General features: G+C 44.9%; 1 protein-coding gene across 2 annotated transcripts in view; it reads right to left on the reverse strand.

The window, feature by feature from the left end:
• Positions 1 to 19,753, reverse strand: part of LOC109909234 (RNA-binding protein Musashi homolog 2-like) — a 322,173-nt gene that overhangs the window by 67,295 nt on the left and 235,125 nt on the right. For both annotated transcript variants that reach the window (XM_031795526.1, XM_031795527.1), the window contains exons 8-9: positions 17,067 to 17,149; positions 3,261 to 3,375 (exon numbers count right to left, since the gene is read on the reverse strand). In XM_031795526.1, coding sequence (XP_031651386.1) covers positions 3,261 to 3,375; positions 17,067 to 17,149 — 198 coding nt within the window. The remainder of the gene's footprint in view (positions 1 to 3,260; positions 3,376 to 17,066; positions 17,150 to 19,753) is intronic.

A 19,753-nucleotide genomic window follows, 5' to 3' on the forward strand; every position in this document is an offset into this window, starting at 1 on the left:
ACACATCTCTCCATCCTCTCCTTCACTGCTCCTCACACATCTCTCCATCCTCTCCTTCACTGCTTCTCACACATCTCTCCATCCTCTCCTTCACTGCTTCTCACACATCTCTCCATCCTCTCCTTCACTGCTTCTCACACATCTCTCCATCCTCTCCTTCACTGCTTCTCACACATCTCTCCATCCTCTCCTTCACTGCTTCTCACACATCTCTCCATCCTCTCCTTCACTGCTTCTCACACATATCTCCATCCTCTCCTTCACTGCTCCTCACACATCTCTCCATCCTCTCCTTCACTGCTCCTCACACATCTCTCCATCCTCTCCTTCACTGCTCCTCACACATCTCTCCATCCTTTCCTTCACTGCTTCTCACACATTTCTCCATCCTCTCCTTCACTGCTTCTCAAACATCTCTCCATCCTCTCCTTCACTGCTCCTCACACATCTCTCCATCCTTTCCTTCACTGCTTCTCACACATTTCTCCATCCTCTCCTTCACTGCTTCTCAAACATCTCTCCATCCTCTCCTTCACTGCTTCTCACACATCTCTCCATCCTCTCTTTCACTGCTTCTCAAACATCTCTTCTCCTCTCCTTCACTGCTTCTCACACATCTCTCCATCCTCTCCTTCACTGCTTCTCACACATCTCTCCATCCTCTCCTTCACTGCTTCTCACACATATCTCCATCCTCTCCTTCACTGCTCCTCACACATCTCTCCATCCTCTCCTTCACTGCTCCTCACACATCTCTCCATCCTCTCCTTCACTGCTCCTCACACATCTCTCCATCCTTTCCTTCACTGCTTCTCACACATTTCTCCATCCTCTCCTTCACTGCTTCTCACACATCTCTCCATCCTCTCTTTCACTGCTTCTCAAACATCTCTTCTCCTCTCCTTCACTGCTTCTCACACATCTCTCCATCCTCTCCTTCACTGCTTCTCACACATCTCTCCATCCTCTCCTTCACTGCTTCTCACACATATCTCCATCCTCTCCTTCACTGCTCCTCACACATCTCTCCATCCTCTCCTTCACTGCTCCTCACACATCTCTCCATCCTCTCCTTCACTGCTCCTCACACATCTCTCCATCCTTTCCTTCACTGCTTCTCACACATTTCTCCATCCTCTCCTTCACTGCTTCTCAAACATCTCTCCATCCTCTCCTTCACTGCTTCTCACACATCTCTCCATCCTCTCTTTCACTGCTTCTCAAACATCTCTTCTCCTCTCCTTCACTGCTTCTCACACATTTCTCCATCCTCTCCTTCACTGCTTCTCAAACATCTCTCCATCCTCTCCTTCACTGCTTCTTACACATCTCTTCTCCTCTCCTTCACTGCTTCTCACACATTTCTCCATCCTCTCCTTCACTGCTTCTCAAACATCTCTCCATCCTCTCCTTCACTGCTTCTCACACATCTCTCCATCCTCTCCTACACTGCTTCTCACACATCTCTCCATCCTCTCCTTCACTGCTTCTCACACATTTCTCAATCCTCTCCTTCACTGCTTCTCAAACATCTCTCCATCCTCTCCTTCACTGCTTCTCACACATCTCTCCATCCTCTCCTTCACTGCTTCTCACACATCTCTCCATCTTCTCTTTCACTGCTTCTCAAACATCTCTTCTCCTCTCCTCTTCTATGCACTCTTTTCATTTGCTTCACATTTTGTCAGGTTGATCGATGATACATCTGAATATATTCACCAGATTCTTGTGGAGTCTCTTCACATTACACTAAAACAGGGCTCTCCAACCCTGTTCCTGGAGATCTACCCTCCTGTAGGTTTTCACTCCAACCCCAGTTGTAACTAACCTGATTCAACTTATCATCCAGCTAATTATTAGAATCAGGTGCTCTAAATTAGGGTTGGAGCGAACCCCTACATGAGGGTAGCTCTCCAGGAACACAGTTGGAGAACCCTGCTCTAAACTGTGTCTGTGGACAGGGTATTGACAAAATCACCTGTAGAGAAACTTGACACATCTCTACCAAACCAACCAGGCTGAGTTAGAGTTTGGTGCCTCCAGCAGACTTCAGGAACTACAGCTGGAGGTTTGTGGTGGAGAAGTTGGAGAATGAATGATGTTGATGAACTATAGTAGGAGACAAGCCCTCCTCTCCTCTAATCCCCCCAACAGATGAAACCCTGTGATATCCATACCCTATTATTCAGCAATCTTCAGGTCTGGCAGATGAAATCATACATTTATAATTTAACATTACTTCAATTTTCCTCTTCATTTACTTCTGTAATGCATAGCCCTGCTTGGATGAATTTGGGGGCTGGGAGAATGGGGGTTTGGGGGGGTGGGTGGGGGGTTTGAGGCAGTGGATATGGTAACGGACCTGTCTGAATATCAATAGAATATTTCATGCAAGCCCCTATGAGGATGCTTCATCAAGCCAAATTACGGGTAGGGCGACCTATCCTGCAGCTTCCATTAGCCGTCATTCGGATTCAGCACCCAGCATCAAACTATTTATTTGCTTCAGTTACTTTGAGCAGACGATCAATCTAACAGTAATTATCTCTTGTCACTAACGCTGGGCTGAAGCTCTGAGGAGAGCTGGAGAAGGGAGGAGGGAACTGGAAAGGGGGGGGGGGTACAGCGGGTTGGGGGAGCCTTCTCAGGATCCTTGTTTCCTGTCTTTTCCTTGTCAAATCTACATGAAAATGGGAGAACACGCTAAGTGAATGGCTTTAAGGGAGGGGATCTTTGTATAGTCGTGAGGAGGGAGGAAGTAAGGTGAGTCTCCAGCAGACCATTGCTGGCAGCATTTCCTGGAATGAGCTCTCGTCTAGCTGATGTTAATAAATGGCAGCAACTTGTAGGAGTCATTTGACTGTATTTCCCTTGCCTTGTTATTCCTTCATTGTGTTTTGGGGAGCGTGTCCTGTTAGTTACATTCCTATAGATAGTAAGTGGCTGAGAGTCTCCGTGTCAGGCAGAAATCACTAGCACTGTCAGAGCCAGAATCAGGATTGGTAACCGAGTTGGTGTTGGTATCAGACAGTGTGAGAGAACATGTCAGCAGTGGAGAGAGACACAGCTAGTCCGTGTCAGGCAGAGTGCCCTTCTTGTCCTGCCACAGCACTAGAAACAATGGTAATGTCAAAGTCTTGGTAAGGGTCTCTTGGGACGTACTACTACTTTTGCTAATTGCCATATTGTGTTTTGTCAATATTACCATAAGGCCGCATTCATTCTGAAATTATGTCTTGTACCAATCCAAGTGTACTCACTCAGCATGCCCATCCCCAGCATGAAGGCATCCATGGTGTAGGGCAAGCCCCTGGCCCTGCCTCGCGTACCTGGAGGGAACATCACCTCCTTGGGCTGGGCCTTCTTGCATTCTACCTGTGGACAGTACACAACCAGACATACATCTGTGACAAGTTCCCTCACAGTACACAGGATGAACATAGACAATACATTAATAGACATTGAATACATTCAAGGAATATGGCAAGTGTCAGAGGTTTCAGGACAGACAACAAGACACACATCAGTCATACGTGAAAAGACGTCTTACTGTACTTGAGATGAACACTGAAATACATGAAAGGAATATGGAAGTGTTGACCCCATGTCACACAGGGTTTTCAGAGTAGCGCCATCAGGTGGACCACCTGACCATCAAACCTAACATCTTTCATTTTGGGCTAAATGAAGAACAGAGAAGGGATCCTTGCGTTTCCTTCCATGAGCACCCATGTTTGCTTGTTGTCTTATGTCAGGGCTGCTGCATCTCCAGGTAAAGTTTGCAGGATTCTCTCTCTTTCTCTCTCTCTCTATGTCTCTCCCTCTCCCTCTCTCTCTCTCTCTCTCTCTCTCTGTCTCTGTCTCACACACACACACACACACACACACACACACACACACACACACACACACACACACACACACACACACACACACACACACACACACACACACACACACACCCTGCTGTGCTGACTGACATTCCATCCTCCTAACACAATGCTTATTGCTCTTATACCAGGGCTATCAAAAGCATCCTAAAACACACCATGGCCATTGTGTTATTAAGGTACATTTATTTGTTTCAATACATTGAAAACACTAACAATGGTAGAGCAGACAGAGGCTATGCTAGAGGCCATGCTAACCTTCATCCTAGCCTCTAATTAAACACAATGGTAGAGCAGACAGAGGCTATGCTAGAGGCCATGCTAACCTTCACCCCAGCCTCTAATTAAACACAATGGTAGAGCAGACAGAGGCTATGCTAGAGGCCATGCTAACCTTCATCCTAGCCTCTAATTATACACAATGGTAGAGCAGACAGAGGCTATGCTAGAGGCCATGCTAACCTTCATCCTAGCCTCTAATTATACACAATGGTAGAGCAGACAGAGGCTATGCTAGAGGCCATGCTAACCTTCATCCTAGCCTCTAATTATACACAATGGTAGAGCAGACAGAGGCTATGCTAGAGGCCATGCTAACCTTCATCCTAGCCTCTAATTAAACACAATGGTAGAGAAGACAGAGGCTATGCTAGAGGCCATGCTAACCTTCACCCCAGCCTCTAATTAAACACAATGGTAGAGCAGACAGAGGCTATGCTAGAGGCTATGCTAGAGGCCATGCTAACCTTCATCCTAGCCTCTAATTAAACACAATAGTAGAGCAGACAGAGACAATGCTAGAGGCCATGATAACCTTCATCCTAGCCTCTAATTACACACAATGGTAGAGCAGACAGAGGCTATGCTAGAGGCCATGCTAACCTTCATCATAGCCTCTAATTAAACACAATGGTAGAGCAGACAGAGGCTATGCTAGAGGCCATGCTAACCTTCATCCTAGCCTCTAATTAAACACAATGGTAGAGCAGACAGAGACTATGCTAGAGGCCATGCTAACCTTCATCCTAGCCTCTAATTAAACACAATGGTAGAGCAGACATGGGGCTATGCTAGAGGCCATGCTAAACTTCATCCTAGTCTCTAATTAAACACAATGGTAGAGCAGACATGGGCTATGCTAGAGGCCATGCTAACCTTCATCCTAGCCTCTAATTAAACACAATGGTAGAGCAGACAGGGGCTATGCTAGAGGCCATGCTAACCTTCATCCTAGCCTCTAATTAAACACAATAGTAGAGCAGACAGAGACAATGCTAGAGGCCATGATAACCTTCATCCTAGCCTCTAATTAAACACAATGGTAGAGCAGACAGGGGCTATGCTAGAGGCCATGCTAACCTTCATCCTAGCCTCTAATTAAACACAATGGTAGAGCAGACAGGGGCTATGCTAGAGGCCATGCTAAACTTCATCCTAGCCTCTAATTAAACACAATGGTAGAGCAGACAGGGGCTATGCTAGAGGCCATGCTAACCTTCATCCTAGCCTCTAATTAAACACAATGGTAGAGCAGACAGGGGCTATGCTAGAGGCCATGCTAACCTTCATCCTAGCCTCTTATTTAAACACAATGGTAGAGCAGACAGGGGCTATGCTAGAGGCCATGCTAACCTTCATCCTAGCCTCTAATTAAACACAATGGTAAAACAGTAGCTGTCTATAATTATATCAGCATCAGGCGGGTGAAGAGGGGAGCAGTAGTGGGTCTCTGCCCGCTGCTGGCTAATGGCCGTGGAGAGCTGGTCGTGATCGGGGTGGGTGTCATCAGTGCCAGCAGAGCGCTGGGGCCAGGGCCCGTTAGTTAAGAGGCTTGATGGGTGCTTCCCTGTTATTACTTAACTAATTATATGGATGGCTCAGGTTTCAACCAGTGCTGATGAGGTCCTTCAGCTCTTAATGAAAATATGAAGGGGGCAAATGGTGTGGGGGAGTGAGGGGGTGGAGGGATGGCTGGCGTTCTTATCAGGGGAGTGGAGAAAGATGAGGGAGGAGAGAGGATAGAGTATTACAGTGTGTGATTCTCTGGTGTTTGAGTCTGTGGTTTTCTAAGTTTACGTCATCCATCTGTCTTTAAACTTTAGACAAATGTCCAGTAGTCATCATGAAATAAAATATTCAAAAGGCATAGATGATATACAGAAGCAGGTCGGATGATTTGTCGTAACTAGATACATTTCCAGACATTTCCAGCGCAATATAAAACATTCTTCTTGTGTTATGATCAAAATGTTTAAAGAGTGATTTTTTAAAATTTTCTTATCAGTAACTAATTCCAACATTTCATTTATACAAGCATCAATTTGCCTAATCTATTCATAATGACATTATTGTGAGCAGAGCATCTCGGCGCACACATGCACAGACCTCTGTCAGAGTGGTTTGATTGACAGGTCCACCCAGGACCAGAGGGCAGGGAGCTGTGAAGGGCAGGGAGCTGTGGGGGGCAGATGCCACCCGCCAGTCTCCTCCTGCAGGGGGGGGGGGGGGGGGGGGTAATGAGAGAACACCCTCCTCCCCTCCCCACCCTCATCATGAGCTTTAATGCGTGAAAGTTGGGACGTGTTTTTAATGTTAACCATCCCTTTTAACACCAACAACCTCCCTATTGTGACAATGTGACTGCAGTTACAAACAACCCCTACTAAAGAACAATTATTCTACAAGGAAACAATTACAGAAGAGCAATCATTTTTCTGTTGGTAAGTGCCACTTGCCCACGTAGATTTCCATATGTTGACAATATTCCAGCTCATATTAGTCAGGATCAAAGCCCTCTTCATATTAAACTATGTAAAAGTATACATTTCTAAAAGTGACAGAGCTGGGACATCAGCACTTTCTCTCTTTTAGAACGATCCAGTTCAGAAGGAACACTGTCACTTTCCCTGACTGCCATAACGCCTGGAACCAACCTTCTTTAGAGACACGTTTTGTTTCCTCCAGCACATTTAAGAGCAGGCAATTCCCCTGACAGGCCCGATAACTAACTAACTAACTAACTAACTGACTGACTGACTGACTGACTGACGGACGGACAGACAGACAAAAGGAGAGGAGAGAGAAGTTGCCTCATTCACAGACAGACAGACAGACAGACAAAAGGAGAGGAGAGAGAAGTTGCCTCATTCACAGACAGACAGACAGACAGACAGACAGACAGACAGACAGACAGACAGACAGACAGACAAAAGGAGAGGAGAGAACTGATTAATTCTCACATCTCTTCTTCCCCTGTCTTCCTCCCCAGAACTGCAGTGCTGCAGAGTGCAGTGCCTGGCTGGCAGAGTGACTCATCCCTCAATACAACAGTACAGTCACTCCAGGCAAGAGAACGAAAGGCACTTAAACCCAAAACCAGAACATCAACATAACAGAGGCAAACATGACAACAGTGGTCACATCAGATGGCCTGTTTTGACTATTATTATCTGAGCAGGGCTATAAAAAGACATGTACAGTAACCACTCAATTTGTGTACATGTAAGCAGTGAAATGCCTGTTTTACCACAGAGGTCTCAGGCATTTCTCTGTATCCCGATACCTACACTGCCATTACGTCTACTCACATCCCCCAACCATGACCCCCACCATTGGAAAAGAGAGAGAAAGAGTAAGAGAGAGAGAGAGAAAGAGAGAGTAAGAGAGAGAGTAAGAGAGAGTAAGAGAGAGTGAGAGAAAGAGAGAGTGAGAGAGTAAGAGAGAGAGTGAGAGAAAGAGAGTAAGAGAGAGAGTAAGAGAGAGAGTGAGAGAACGAGAGAGTGAGAGAGTAAGAGAAAGAGACAGAGAGAGTAAGAGAAAGAGTGAGAGAAAGAAAGAGTAAGAGAGTGAGAGAAAGAGAGAGAGAGAGTAAGAGAGAGAGTGAGAGAAAGAGAGAGAGAGTAAGAGAGAGAGAGAAAGAGAGAGAGGGAGAGAAAGAGAGAGAGTAAGAGAGTGAGAGAAAGAAAGAGAGAGTAAGAGAGAGAGTGAGAGAGAGAAAGAGAGAGAGAGAGAGAAAGAGAGAGAGAGTAAGAGAGTGAGAGAAAGAAAGAGAGAGTAAGAGAGAGAGAGTGAGAGAAATAAAGAGAGAGAGAGAGAAGGAAAGAGACATCTGCTCCGTTGCCTGACGGCAGAACCCTGAACTTAACACTGAGTCATAATTCATGGCAAGTTGAATTAGATTACATGGGAGGAATGGGGAGCCCCTGTACATTATTAATACACTTAAAGCTATTTTGCCTGACACACAAATCTATATCTGCAGTGAAAAAACAGAGGCTATTTATGCTTCCAAAACAGAACATCTATTTTCACTGTGGCGTTTGCGAGAGGAAAGCGCTTTAGAGCAAGTAAAAATGTTACACATGTGTGTGTGTGTTGTTGGGCTCTTCTTCAGGCAGTGTGTGTGTGTCTTGGCTATAGATTACAGAGGGGTCTGGCAGGGTGAAGCGAGCAGAGGGAGCCATCTCCACTGCATCTCCACTGCATCTCCACTGCATCTCCACTGCATCTCCACTGCATCTCCACTGCTTTCTTTTCTTTATGCGTTACATCAACTACAGATAGGAGGTCATAAAACCCTGTTAACTTTACCATACCATTTTCACTGGTGTTCTACCCTTTTGTCAGTTATGTACAGGAATTATACTTTATGTATCCCCCCCCCCCCCCCCCCCCGTCCAACTTTCATTCCCCCTTTCTAAGAACTGGATTTCTTCCTCTCTCCACTGTGACATGTCTGGTCTGAAAGAGCACTTTGGAAATGGCATGCTCCAATACAATTGGCTGAATTACTATAATCTTTTAAAATATCACAATTCACCTCTGTTAGCTTAACCTACTCTAAAATACTGCAGTGCTGCCGTGTGTAAACACAAAGGGCAGGCAGGTGGGGAGAGAGAGAGAGAGAGAGAGAGAGAGAGAGAGAGAGAGATGCAGAGAGAGAGAGAGAGATGCAGAGAGAGAGAGAGAGATGCAGAGAGAGAGAGAGAAGAGAGATGCAGAGAGGAGAGAGAGAGAGAGAGAGAGAGAGATGCAGAGAGAGAGAGATGCAGAGAGAGAGAGAGAGAGAGAGAGAGAGAGATGCAGAGAGAGAGAGATGCAGAGAGAGAGAGAGAGAGAGATTGCAGAGAGAGAGATGCAGAGAGAGAGATGCAGAGAGAGAGAGAGAGAGATGCAGAGAGAGAGATGCAGAGAGAGAGATGCAGAGAGAGAGAGAGATGCAGAGAGAGAGAGAGATGTAGAGAGAGAGAGAGAGAGAGAGATGCAGAGAGAGAGATGCAGAGAGAGAGAGAGAGAGAGAGATGCAGAGAGAGAGAGAGAGATGTAGAGAGAGAGAGAGAGATGCAGAGAGGAGAGAGAGATGCAGAGAGAGAGAGAGAGAGAGAGATGCAGAGAGAGAGAGAGAGAGAGAGATGCAGAGAGAGAGAGAGATGCAGAGAGAGAGAGAGATGTGAGAGAGAGAGAGAGAGAGAGACGAGAGAGATGCAGAGAGCGAGAGAGAGATGCAGAGAGAGAGAGAGAGAGAGATGCAGAGAGAGAGAGAGAGAGAGATGGCAGAGAGAGAGAGAGATGCAGAGAGAGAGAGAGAGATGCAGAGAGAGAGAGAGAGAAGAGATGCAGAGAGAGAGAGAGAGAGATGCAGAGAGAGAGAGAGAGAGATGCAGAGAGAGAGAGAGAGATGCAGAGAGAGAGAGAGAGATGCAGAGAGAGAGAGAGAGAGAGATGCAGAGAGAGAGAGAGAGAGAGAGAGATGTTAGAGAGAGAGAGAGATGCAGAGAGAGAGAGAGAGAGAGAGAGAGAGAGAGAGAGAGAGAGAGACAGAGAGACAGACAGAGAGAGAGAGCCATGCACTAACTTCTCCTGGACAGAGAGAGCTGAGTAAATACACAGAGAGAGAGAGACAGGAAGAATCAACTTAACATGTCTCCTAATGGGATTAAATGGGCTGAGGGATATATCAACTATGGAAACACTCATAGAATCATGTCATGTCCCCTCTGCCTTGCCCCTCCTCTGACACACACAAACACTTCCCTCCCTCCCTTGGGTGTTTCTGCCATGTTCTCAGTGTCATCAGAAGAAGTAGTGGTGTTAACAGCCAGAAGGAAGAAAGAGAAGAGAGGGAGAAGGAGAAAATAAGAGTGATTTTATGCACGCCCCGAGCTGCCACTTTCTCCCTCACAGCGGTAGATTATCTCCCAATGATATTGCAGGCCTGAGCCCTGGCATGGCAGAGCCAGCCTTTAAATTGGCCCGCCGACATGCTAGGCACTTATCATACATGCTAATGGGCTAGCGCCGCAGTGGGCTAGCGCAGGGGGCCTCCGGGGGCAGGCAGGGGGCTGGAGGGAAGAGAGGGGCGGCGTGATGGGAATGAGCCAGGGTACATCTGTACTGGAAGGGGGGCTACATGGGGGCAGCATGGGGATTATGGAGAGGGGTCAGCAGTATTGCCTGGGAACATGTAGCAGGTCTACAGGTCGAGGGGCGCTGTTAGCTATTGGTGCAGACAGCACAGAGACACCAGCAGAGAGGAGAGTGAGGTCCTTGCATACCCAAGGCTGAGTTTGGTGGTCAATCAGTGAAACCAAAGCAGTTAAATGTTGACATCTATGAGGACGGTGTAAGAATGGACAGTTAACATACAGCCCTCACCACTAGTCTCACATCCAGTTCAGATCCGTTGAAGGAAAGTACAGGGTATAATTACCTCATTTGTGCATCTAAGAAAGAGCACTGATACAGTAGACTGTGTTTTCTCTCTAAGTTTTCCTGTCTGGGTGGTACCTGAGGGAGGGTTTATCCCAGACCAGGATCGATCCACTCCTCTACGTGTGTCCAACAGCTGCACGGTTCAGTCTGCCTCGACCAGGCCTTTAAACACTTTCCAGCTTTATTGTGCGCCCTACACTCCAGTTAAACACCTATACTCTACCGTCACAGCACGGTAAAGCAGCAAAGCTCAGTGAGTACTACCGGACAAAGGAGGGGGGGGGGATAAGGCTTGGTCTTGGTTTTGTATGAAGCGATTTGGAGAGAGTGTGAAAGGGGTGTGAGTGTCAGGTCTAAACAGACTGACACACATCCAGGCAGTCAGTCAAACCTGGGCCGCAGTTTTTGGGCCAGAACTCCAGTCTGTCCACTCTGAAGAGGAATGCAAAAAGCCTATTCAGAGTTTTCCTTCACCACTCTATCTATCATCTCCTCCTCTCTCAGCCTCTCCACATGTCCGAGCTCTGTCAGGGCTTGGATATTTACATGTAAAAGTATGACTAATAAAACAGTCCTTATACTAAGCAAACCAAACAGCATCATTTTCTTGTTTTTAAAATGTACACATACCCAGGGGCACACTCCAACACTGAGACATCATTTACAAACAAAGCATTTGTGTTTAGTGAGTCTGCCAGATCAGAGGCAGTAGATGACCAGGGATGTTCTCTGTTTAGTGAGTCTGCCAGATCAGAGGCAGTAGATGACCAGGGATGTTCTCTGTTTAGTGAGTCTGCCAGATCAGAGGCAGTAGATGACCAGGGATGTTCTCTGTTTAGTGAGTCTGCCAGATCAGAGGCAGTAGATGACCAGGGATGTTCTCTGTTTAGTGAGTCTGCCAGATCAGAGGCAGTAGATGACCAGGGATGTTCTCTGTTTAGTGAGTCTGCCAGATCAGAGGCAGTAGATGACCAGGGATGTTCTCTGTTTAGTGAGTCTGCCAGATCAGAGGCAGTAGATGACCAGGGATGTTCTCTGTTTAGTGAGTCTGCCAGATCAGAGGCAGTAGATGACCAGGGATGTTCTCTGTTTAGTGAGTCTGCCAGATCAGAGGCAATAGGGATGACCAGGGATGTTCTCTGTTTAGTGAGTCTGCCAGATCAGAGGCAGTAGATGACCAGGGATGTTCTCTTGATAAGTGTGTGAATTGAATTTTTTTTTTGTCCTGCTAAGCATTCAAAATGTAACGAGTACTCTTGGGTGTCAGGGAAAATGTATGGAGTAAAAAGTACATTATTTTCTTTAGGAATGTAGTGGAGTAAAAGTAAAAGTTGTACAAAATATGAATAGTAAAGTGCAGATACCCCCAAAAAACTACTTAAATCACTTCCCACTTTAATAATGGAACACTAGTCACTTTAATAATGTTTACATATTTTGCATTACTCATCTCATATGTACGTACAGTTGAAGTCGGAAGTTTACATACACCTTAGCCAAATACATTTAAAATACGTTTTTCCCAATTCCTGACATGTAATCCTAGTAGGAATTCCCTATTTTAGGTCAGTGAAGATCACCACTTTATTTTAAGAATGTGAAATGTCAGATAGAGTGGGTCAGAAGTTTACATACACTGAATTAGTATTTGGTAGCATTGCCTTTATTGTTTAACTTGGGTCAACCGTTTTGGGTAGCCTTCCACAAGCTTCCCACAATAAGTTAGGTGAATGTTGGCCCATTCCTCCTGACAGAGCTGGTGTAACTGAGTCAGGTTTGTAGGCCTCCTTGCTCGCACACGCTTTTTCAGTTCTGCCCACAAATGTTCTACAGGATTGAGGTCAGGGCTTTGTGATGGCCACTCCAATATCTTGACTTTGTTGTCCTTAAGCCATTTTGCCACAACTTTGGAAGTATGCTTGGGGTCATTGTCCATCAGGTTATGTCGATATAGGACTCGTTTTACTGTTGATATAGATACTTTTGTACCTGTTTCCTCCAGCATCTTCACAAGGTCCTTTGCTGTTGTTCTGGGATTGATTTGCACTTTTCTCACCAAAGTACATTCATCTCTAGGAGACAGAACGTGTCTCCTTCCTGAGCGGTATGACGGCTGCATGGTCCCATGGTGTTTATACTTGTGTACTATTGTTTGTACAGATGAACGTGGTACCTTCAGGTGTTTGGAAATTGCTCCCAAGGATGAACCAGAGGTGTACCACAGCTACACCTCCAATTGACTCAAATTATGTCAATTAGCCTATCAGAAGCTTCTAAAGTCATGACATAATTTTCTGGAATTGTCCAAGCTGATTAACGGCACAGTCAACTTAGTGTATGTCAACTTCTAACCCACTGGAATTGTGATACAGTGAATTATAAGTGAAATAATCTGTTTGTTAACAATGGTTTGAAAAATTACCTGTGTCATACACAAAGTAGATGTCATAACCAACTTGCCAAAACTATAGTTTGTTAGCAAGAAATTTGTGGAGTGGTTGAAAAACGAGTTTTAATGACTCCAACCTAAGTGTATGTTAACTTCCGACTTCAACTGTATATACTGTATTCTATTCTACTGTATCTTAGTCAATGCTGCTCTGACATTGCTTGTCCAAATATTTATATATTCTTAATTCCATTCCTTTACTTTAGATTTGTGTGTATTGTCGTGAAATTGTTAGATATTACTTGTTAAATACTACTGCGCTGCATCTTGCTACACCCGCAATAACATCTGCTAAACACATGTATGTGACCAATACAATTTAATTTGAAGAAGTACTTTAAAGTATTTTTACTTAAGTACTTTACACCACTGCCTCCCAGAGTGGGTATCAAACAGGTTCGGCCCAGGGCGGCTGGCACTCAGAGTAGGGCCTCACCCATATACTGGCACTGAGCCACTGATGCCTGGTAACATCATCTCTTGATGCAGAGTCCTGTAAGTCCCAGTCAGAACCACTCACTAGGAGAGGAGAGGAGTCAATGCCTGGGTCATGCCTGATAGCTACACACAGGAAGTACAGATGGAGACTGAGATGGCCCCCTTCCCTCTTAAAAGCTGAGGGTTAAGGATGCACAGATGGTGTGTTTGTGAAATGGTGGCTGTAAAGCATCTCTTGCACGAGGGCTACGGCCTGGTGGACACTTCCAAGGGTGTGTTACTACTGCCATTTACGACATAATCATTATAATGTTATTGCTGAATATTAGTAAAATACACACGTACACACACGCACGTACATACACGCGCACACAAATGCACAGGCTGCTAGCAGACGATGCCTCCAAGGTGGCTTTTATCCGTTTGGCAAAGAGAAACTCTGAAAACAGCATCAGAGATTACAAGAGGGAAGAAAGAAAGGATGCGGGACTCCATCCAATATCGCTTTTTCACACACAAAACATTCTTCCGCTTCATCCCACTTTTCATACCTTCTCTCAGTCATTTATTTCCCAGTTGTTCCTCCAACACCTCAGCAACCAGGAAGCCCCACAAACAGAGTTATAATTTTATGGAGACAGGAGCTGGTAAAACTGAATGAAGCAGGCCGGGGATGAAAATATTCATTTTTCTCATCCTTCTCTTAACCTCCCCAAAAGATGCAAACAATGCATGCAATTCCCCCAAAGCCCAATTTAATACATCCAGTCGATGGGCACATGGGGCTTGGCTGAACAATGAGAGCATTTGATGCACTATCATGTGAAAGTCAATATCTGTGCTGTATCTGTGGTTGGAATGCTGCTGTGTCTGTCTGTGGGACGGGGGGGCTGTCTGTGGGTCTGGGGGGCTGAGACTGGATCTGTCTGTGGGTCTTAAAGTTTGTCAAAATGTCAGACTTGATTTGCCCAAACTAAACATGTCTGAACCCCTATAAAAATGTACATTAATTATAATCCACACAACAATGAACATTTTCTGTTGCTGCACTTCCTGTTGCTGCAGTAATATACTACACTAATGTCCCTTAGTCAACACTACCATTATCACACTACTCTCCTGGTAGTGTTGACAAATGAGGGAGATTAGTGTAATAGTTGTAGTGTTGACTAAGAAGGAATAGTAGAGTAGTTGCAGTAGTGTTGACAAAGATGAGAGAGTAGTGTAGTAGTGGTAGTATTAACCAAGAAGGAATAGTAGAGTAGTGTAGTAGTGTTGACAAAGATGAGAGAGTAGTGTAGTAATGGTAGTATTAACTAAGAAGGAAGAGTAGAGTAGTGTAGTAGTGGTAGTGTTGACTAAGGAAGGAGAGTAGTGTAGTAGTGGTAGTGTTGACTAAAGAAGGAGAGTAGTGTAGTAGTGTTAGTGTTGACTAAGGAAGGAGAGTAGTGTAGTAGTGGTAGTGTTGACTAAGGAAGGAGAGTAGTGTAGTAGTGGTAGTGTTGACTAAGGAAGGAGAGTAGTGTAGTAGTGGTAGTGTTGACTAAGGAAGGAGAGTAGTGTAGTAGTGGTAGTGTTGACTAAGGAAGGAGAGTAGTGTAGTAGTGGTAGTGTTGACTAAGGAAGGAGAGTAGTGTAGTAGTGGTAGTGTTGACTAAGGAAGGAGAGTAGTGTAGTAGTGGTAGTGTTGACTAAGGAAGGAGAGTAGTGTAGCAGTGGTAGTGTTGACTAAGGAAGGAGAGTAGTGTAGTAGTGGTAGTATTGAATAAGGAAAGAGAGTAGTGTAGTAGTGGTAGTGTTGACTAAGGAGGGAGAACAGAGTAGTGTAGTAGTGGAAGTGTTGACTAAGGAAAGAAAGTAGTGTAGTAGTGGTAGTGTTGACTAAGGAGGGAGAACAGAATAGTGTAGTAGTGGTAGTGTTGACTAAGGAGGGAGAACAGAGTAGTGTAGTAGTGGTAGTGTTGAACTAAGGAAGGAGAGTAGTGTAGTAGTGGAAGTGTTGACTAAGGAAAGAAAGTAGTGTAGTAGTGGTAGTGTTGACTAAGGAGGGAGAACAGAATATTGTAGTAGTGGTAGTGTTGACTAAGGAGGGAGAACAGAGTAGTGTAGTAGTGGTAGTGTTGAACTAAGGAAGGAGAGTAGTGTAGTAGTGGTAGTGTTGACTAAGGAAGGATAGTAGAGTAGTAGTGGTAGTGTTGAACTAAGATGAGAGAGTAGTGTAGTAGTGGTAGTGTTGAACTAAGGAAGGAGAGTAGTGTAGTAGTGGTAGTGTTGAACTAAGATGAGAGAGTAGAGTAGTGTAGTAGTGGTAGTGTTGAACTAAGATGAGAGAGTAGAGTAGTAGTGGTAGTGTTGAACTAAGATGACAGAGTAGTGTAGTAGTGGTAGTATTACCTAAGGAAGGAGAGTAGTGTAGTAGTGGTAGTGTTGACTAAGGAAGGAGAGTAGTGTAGTAGTGGTAGTGTTGACTAAGGAAGGAGAGTAGTGTAGTAGTGGTAGTGTTGACTAAAGAAGGAGAGTAGTGTAGTAGTGGTAGTGTTGACTAAGGAAGGAGAGTAGTGTAGTAGTGGTAGTGTTGACTAAGGAAGGAGAGTAGTGTAGTAGTGGTAGTGTTGACTAAGGAAGGAGAGTAGTGTAGTAGTGGTAGTATTGACTAAGGAAGGAGAGTAGTGTAGTAGTGGTAGTGTTGACTAAGGAAGGAGAGTAGTGTAGTAGTGGTAGTGTTGACTAAGGAAGGAGAGTAGTGTAGTAGTGGTAGTGTTGACTAAGGAAGGAGAGTAGTGTAGTAGTGGTAGTATTGACTAAGGAAGGAGAGTAGTGTAGTAGTGGTAGTGTAGACTAAGGAAGGAGAGTAGTGTTGTAGTGGTAGTGTTGACTAAGGAGGGAGAGTTGTCAGTGCACGGCATATGGAGCCATGCAGGGTCTGATATGCTCCCCCTATGCTGCTATACTGCACTTTCTGAGCCACAGCAGGCTGCATTAGTGACAAGCAACTAGCGCAGGCTAACGCTACACCCAGGCTTCACCACCACCATCCTCCTCCTCTCTGCACCTCATTGTCTCGCCATCCTGGGCCTCAGCCAGCCTGCTCACAGCCTACCCCCACCACCACCTGGTCAACAGGCCATTAATCCTGACCCGAGACCAGTCTGCTGGAAACACACTTCCACGACTGAAGATTAAGAATAAACATCAACACCAGGTCTGGCATCAGGTGTGGCATTGAAACAGCCTGGACTGATAGGTTTAATGTTGTTGTTCTTTCAATAATACCACCAGCTTTCACAGACATGGATACCTGTTCCAGCCTGATTTGCAGGGTGGTTTTGCGTGAGGTAGGGACAGGTTGTTTTGCCCTTCTGCCAGGAACGACTCACAAACACAATTTCATGGTGTGTGGTCATCGGTGCACAGTGCACACCACTGACTCCATATCCCTAAAAATGTGTGTGTGTGTGTGTGTTTGTGTGTGTGTGTGTGTGTGTCTGCCATCGTTCCCGCTGTGCTAAAGAGAAAATCAAATATTAATCCAGCCAGCAACGCACCGTCCACCGTTTTGAAAAGCGAGAGCCACTCACCATTTTATTATTGATTTCATGAAAGTGGATCTCGCATACTTTCTCCACAACGTCCTCAACCTCAAAAGTTACAAAGCCGAAACCTGCAGGGAGGACAGAGAGGTAGAGAGAATGACAGGAAGAGGGGGACAGAGAGAGAAAGAGAGTGAGTGAAAAGGAGAAAAGGGCAGAGAGAAATAAAGCATTGGTTATAGTCAAAATTCATAGAAAAACGTGAATTTGCAAGACAGGCAACATATGAAAATGTGTCCCCTAAATTTAGCTAAACCCTGTGTTATCAGGACTGAATAAAGACGCAGTTATAGATCTGGAACGGCCGTACAGCTATGTGCAATAAAAATGATACAGTTCTCATTATTAGAATAACTATATTCCTGCTTCACAGATAGAAGAGGAGGGAAATGCCACAAGCTCATTAAAGGAAGTTCATGGACCCTGGCCCGTGAATTTCATTACAGATATTCTCTGCTCCTTCATTGATATTTCACCGTAAAACACATTCTAGTTTCTGTCAGGCCATATCATATTATTGTGACACAGAACATTATATAAATATGTCAAATCAGCAACAAACACTAATTGATAACTAATAGAGGGTAATCTAGTGACTCGTGGCTTGACCAGATTATCTCATTCTTAACTAATAGTTGCAGGCAGGTAGCCTAGCGGCAAACCAGCAACCGGACATGAAAAATCTGACAGGAAGTTAGCTGGCATCAGGGTCAGGGGCGGAGCTAGAGGGGTGTCCGGGGTGCCACCCCCAAAATGTCATTTGCTACTGACATTTTGATGCTGTTTGACATCTCGTTTCACCTCTTGTTGAAAGAAGCATTTATTTTGATGTTCGGCGGCGAATTTTCAAATCGAGGACGAGGAAGAGAGAATATTAAGCTTGGATGCGAGATACAGAAGAATAAGAAGAACATACAGAAGAAGAAGAGAGAATAAGTTTGAAAATGTTTCTCAGAACTCAGCATAGTTGTCACGATCGTCGTGGTAATCATAGTCGGACCAAGGCGCAGCGTACGTAGAGTTCCACATGTTAATTGAAACTCACAAAAACAGTAAAGATCAACGAAACGTGATGTTCTGTAGAGCTCACAGGCATCAACACAAAAACAAGATCCCACAAAAACCAGTGGGGCATTGGCTGCCTAAATATGATCCCCAATCAGAGACAACGATAAACAGCTGCCTCTGATTGGGAACCATACCAGGCCAACATAGAAATAAATGCACTAGATCACCCAATCTAGTCACACCAAGACCTAACCAAAATAGAGAATAAAAAGGCACTCTATGGTCAGGGCGTGACAGTAGTACTAGGAAACGGGCTTTCAACAGCTTCTGCTATCAGGACAATTCATGGCTTGAATATTCTGTAAGTCAAGATTCAACTGCCTGTAGGCATTTTTCTCTGCCCAATACACCTGAATCTGCCTTCACATCACAGTCATGTTTCTCTGCCCAATACACCTGAATCTGCCTTCACATCACAGTCATGTTTCTCTGCCCAATACACCTGAATCTGCCTTCACATCACAGTCATGTTTCTCTACCCAATACACCTGAATCTGCCTTCACATCACAGTCATGTTTCTCTACCCAATACACCTGAATCTGCCTTCACATCACAGTCAGGTTTCTATGCCCAATACACCTGAATCTGCCTTCACATCACAGTCAGGTTTCTCTGCCCAATACACCTGAATCTGCCTTCACATCACAGTCATGTTTCTCTGCCCAATACACCTGAATCTGCCTTCACATCACAGTCATGTTTCTCTGCCCAATACACCTGAATCTGCCTTCACATCACAGTCATGTTTCTCTGTTCAATACACCTGAATCTGCCTTCACATCACAGTCATGTTTCTCTGTTCAATACACCTGAATCTGCCTTCACATCACAGTCATGTTTCTCTGCCCAATACACCTGAATCTGCCTTCACATCACAGTCATGTTTCTCTGCCCAATACACCTGAATCTGCCTTCACATCACAGTCATGTTTCTCTGTTCAATACACCTGAATCTGCCTTCACATCACAGTCATGTTTCTCTGCCCAATACACCTGAATCTGCCTTCACATCACAGTCATGTTTCTCTGCCCAATACACCTGAATCTGCCTTCACATCACAGTCATGTTTCTCTACCCAATACACCTGAATCTGCCTTCACATCACAGTCAGGTTTCTCTGCCCAATACACCTGAATCTGCCTTCACATCACAGTCAGGTTTCTCTGCCCAATACACCTGAATCTGCCTTCACATCACAGTCATGTTTCTCTGTTCAATACACCTGAATCTGCCTTCACATCACAGTCATGTTTCTCTGTTCAATACACCTGAATCTGCCTTCACATTACAGTCAGGTTTCTCTACCCAATACACCTGAATCTGCCTTCACATCACAGTCATGTTTCTCTGCCCAATACACCTGAATCTGCCTTCACATCACAGTCAGGTTTTTGTAACTGGAAAAAGGCGCTGTTTAAAGATTATGAGTTTAAGCCGCATTCAAAGGCAGAGCATCATATCAATGCTATGTATGCTCGGAATCAGCATAAAAGGACTATTGACAGCAACTCATCAATGTTAGATGTCATAAATGAGGACCGGAAAAAGAAAGTGGAGGAAAACTGTACTCACATTAATTCAATTGCAGATGTGCTCCTATTAACT

This window comes from Oncorhynchus kisutch, linkage group LG18 (assembly GCF_002021735.2).
Source record: "Oncorhynchus kisutch isolate 150728-3 linkage group LG18, Okis_V2, whole genome shotgun sequence".
In the NCBI taxonomy this organism is placed as follows: domain Eukaryota; kingdom Metazoa; phylum Chordata; class Actinopteri; order Salmoniformes; family Salmonidae; genus Oncorhynchus; species Oncorhynchus kisutch.